We start from the raw sequence: 3,796 nt of genomic DNA, 5'->3' as shown, positions 1-3,796 counted from the left end.
GAGAAGGAATCAATGGGGAAAAAAGGGGACATCTGTAATACTTTCAACAACAAAGATAAATTTAAAAAATAGAAAAAAAGAATCATAAGACACTGAGAAATAGCCTTAAACAATCCACTTAACCTTGTCTAAGATTGCCTTCTTTGATAGCTCATGCTAGCTCCATCCTACTGAAGTACAAAACATTTCTAAACTAATATAAGGAGATAAATTAGACAAAATATTAATAATTGAAAATGCAGAGAAAAGACAAGAGAAATAAAATATTTTAATTACACCAAGAAGCTCAAATGTTAGTAATAATTATTTTGTATTTTAACTCTATTTGTTTAATAATGGCTAAATAAAATATTGAAATGTTTACAATTCCAAAAATTCAGCAATCCATTAATAGAAGCTCTTTGCCTTTGCTGGTATAGCTCAGTGGATAGAACATTGCCCATGTACTGAAGGGTCCTGGGTTCGATTCTGGTCAAGGGCTCGTACCTGGTACATTGGTTGTAGGCTTGATCCCTGGCCTAGTCTGGAGGCTTGCTGGAGGCAACCAATCGATGTGTCTCTCTCACATCAATGTTTCTTTCTCTCTCTGACTCCCCGACTCCTTCCACTCTCTCTAAAAATCAATGGAAAAATATCCTTGGGTGAGGATTAACACACACAAAAATAGAATCTCTTAGTCTCTTATAAAAATTATGTCACTGTTCTCCAGTGGTTCTCACTTCCCTCAACTCTAAAGTAATGGGGAAGAAATAGCTGGCATAAAAATTTCTACTCCATGCTGACACAGTTCAAAATACCGGTATTATTGTATGGCTCTTTAGGAAAGTTTGAAAAATTGAAATAGTGAATTCCAGCTCTATTCTCATAAACTGCTCCATGGAAATGTAGCTGATGTCTTTACCTCAATTTGCATGTGCACATTGGGCATAATGCAGAATTGCTGTAATGTCATGCTAATGGCATAAGTCACATGAAATAAATTTTAAAATGGAACACAATAATATCTAAAATATACAGGACATGTATATGATAAGCTCAAAGTTCTCAGAACAATGCCTGACATATTGTGAAAGCTCAATAAAGCTTTAGTTATTATTAAGTCATTCAATTTTTACAACAATCTATGAGATATGTACCATTACCTTAGTAATTTATGCTCTGAATGAGGAATAGCAGGAACATATAAAAGTTATATAAGATCATAAACTAAGAAAAGCCACAATTTAAGCAAAGGCAATGTAGTTCCCAGAAACAATCTATAATCTACGTATTACCTCTGTCTGTGGGAAGGGTGTAAATGAGTCTTTATCTTCACTACTATGACTACACCATTTTAAAAGAATTCCCCTGGAGTGATAGTTCCCCAGTATAACCAATTACTCCACTAAGTAAAAATGCATGTATAAATAAAGTGCAACAATTTCTATAGGATCACATGTTAAATCTAAGATTAAATAAGATAGAAACCAGGCTAGAGCTATCATTATTTCCACTTTTTTTTTCATATAATAATACTAAATTCAAAACTCTACACACACACACACACACACACACACACACTCTTTACCCACCAGGACTCAGCCCTTGCCCCGCCCCCTGCCTCTGGCCATCATCACACTGTAGTTAGTGTTCATTGGCTACGCATATATGTTCTTTGGTCTATCTTTTCAACTTCCTTCATCCAGTCCCCCACCAACTCCCTCCCCTCTGACCTCTGTCAGTCTGTTCCATGTATCCATGCCTCTGGTTCTATTTTGTTCATCAGTTTATTTTGTTCATTAGATTCCACATATAAGTGAGATCACAGGGTATTGGTGTGGCTTATTTCACTTAGCATAATAATCTCCAGGTCCAGCCATGCTGTTGCAAAAGACTGCTTTATAATTAGGTCTTCTGTATTAGTCTCATGATCTTGCAACAACCTATGGTGCCAAATGATATGTTATCAATTTTGTTTGGATCTGTTACTATTTGGGAAACTGACTTTACAGGTAAATTGAATATGTTACCTGTTTTTAAATGAGGACATACCCTGTCTAAAAGAGGTAACATATTCAATTTACTTGTAAAGTCAGTTTCTGAAATAGTAACAGATCCAAACAGAAATGATAACATATGTGATTGGGCAGCCTATGTAGGAAACACATTAAGTTACAATCCATTCACATTTCATTTAATGTAGAAAAGGAAAATTGAAATAATATTAAAATACATCTCTATTGGACTCCTGAAATATGTATTTTCAAAACACAGAACTTCAACATCGATCATGTTAGTTTAGAATGTAGTGGCTTGAAATCACTTATAAACATAGGTGCAAAAAATGTTTACATAATTTTCTGAATTGAATAAAAGTAAAAACATGAGATCTCATGGCTGATTTCATTTCACAAGTGTATATTCTCATATCTCATATATAGTTAAATTATCTAATTAGTTCTTTTAAACTGGTTTTATTTTGTATTTAGAGTGATAAGTAACCAGAAAGCCAAAGTTTTATAAAGGATGAATGAAATCTATACATATTCTAATCTTCCCAAATACAGTCTACATAGCTCTAGATCAGAGTGAAAATAGGTAAGTAACCAAATGAGTCAGATTCACCAGAATAATATAGGAATGAAGTTTTAAACATGACACCTATTATAACATTGTTAAATTTTTGAACATTAAAGCTTTTTGCAATTCATGGACCCCAAAACCTTTGGTTTAAAAAGAGACACTTGTTTAGACAGAGGAAAGGGGTGTACTTTTCCTCTGCCCTCACGCCCCCCCCCCCCCCATTTTGTAAGAGAAAATCCAAGACACAAAAAATGGATTAGTACTTGCAAAATTACTAGACATAATCATTTTAAAGGGAATTTACACCCTAAAAGAAAGAGATGGACAGTGGAAAATGTGAAACAGCGCACCATCCCCAAGGCTTTCACACAAAAGAATTTCACGTATTTAGTTTTAGTTTGATTGTTTTTATTGATTTTTCTCAATATTGCTGATCATTTAAAGGGCCTGCTTGTCTTTCTTTCCCTCCCTGTGCCTTCCCTGGGGGGCACCTGGTCGGTTAAGCCGCAAACTAATTGGAACTCTCCTGTTTCGGCAAGGAGCACAGAACCTGCTTGATCTCGGGGCAAACCTCACTCCCCGGAGATGGCCAGAAGTCTACTTCTCAGACAAAGCCAGAAAAAGAAAAGGTACCTGCCTCGCCAGCCACCTGTTTAAAGTCCCCTCTCCCGCCTGGCGCACCCGCAACTTCTCGGAGGAGGCAGAGCAACTCCAAGTCGCAAGTCACAAGGAGAGAGCCGCGAGGCGGTGGAAAGCAGGTCACCTAACGCACCCCTCACAGAGACCGAGGTTCCAGGGCGGGCGCTAGGTGACAGCTGAAGCATTCTATAAAGCGCTGATGACTTCAGGGCTTAAAAAAAAAAAAAAAAAAAGACAACTCGCGGCAGGGCCATCATCGGGCCCCAGCAAGGAAACGCCTTCCTTCCACCGCCACCAGCGACCCCGCGGAATAGAGGCGCGGAGGGGAGAGGAGAGGGGCCAGGAGGAGGGAGGGGGTGTTCGAGGGCCAAGGAAAGAACACGGGCTCACCGCTTAGGCTGTTGCTGGTCCTCAGGCTCCTTCCACAGAGACACTGCAGCATATGCACTCCTTTCCTCAAAGAAAGCTCAAGAATCTTCATGGAGAAGCGCGCGTGTGGGGTGCGGCCACTCCCCGCCCACCTCCGCTAATGGTCCAACCAAAAGGCGGCCGGTGCTGGAGAGCCGGCTCCCGGGTCCATGGTGCGCGCGTCCCG

At 39.3% G+C, this 3,796-nt stretch overlaps 1 protein-coding gene across 2 annotated transcripts in view; it reads right to left on the bottom strand.

The window, feature by feature from the left end:
* Positions 1 to 3,796, bottom strand: part of FGF12 (fibroblast growth factor 12) — a 550,024-nt gene that overhangs the window by 365,577 nt on the left and 180,651 nt on the right. The window contains exon 1 of one of the 2 annotated variants that reach the window (XM_005873209.2): positions 3,592 to 3,788. The exons of the other annotated variant lie outside the window; for it this stretch is intronic. Within the exon in view, the coding sequence (XP_005873271.1) occupies positions 3,592 to 3,682 (91 nt within the window). The 5' untranslated portion in view covers positions 3,683 to 3,788. Of the gene's footprint in view, positions 1 to 3,591; positions 3,789 to 3,796 lie in introns of those variants that run through there. 2 annotated transcript variants of the gene reach the window in all.

Source organism: Myotis brandtii, unplaced genomic scaffold (assembly GCF_000412655.1).
Source record: "Myotis brandtii unplaced genomic scaffold, ASM41265v1 scaffold4, whole genome shotgun sequence".
Classification (NCBI taxonomy): Eukaryota; Metazoa; Chordata; class Mammalia; order Chiroptera; family Vespertilionidae; genus Myotis; species Myotis brandtii.
This window is presented reverse-complemented; position numbering and strand designations above follow the sequence as displayed.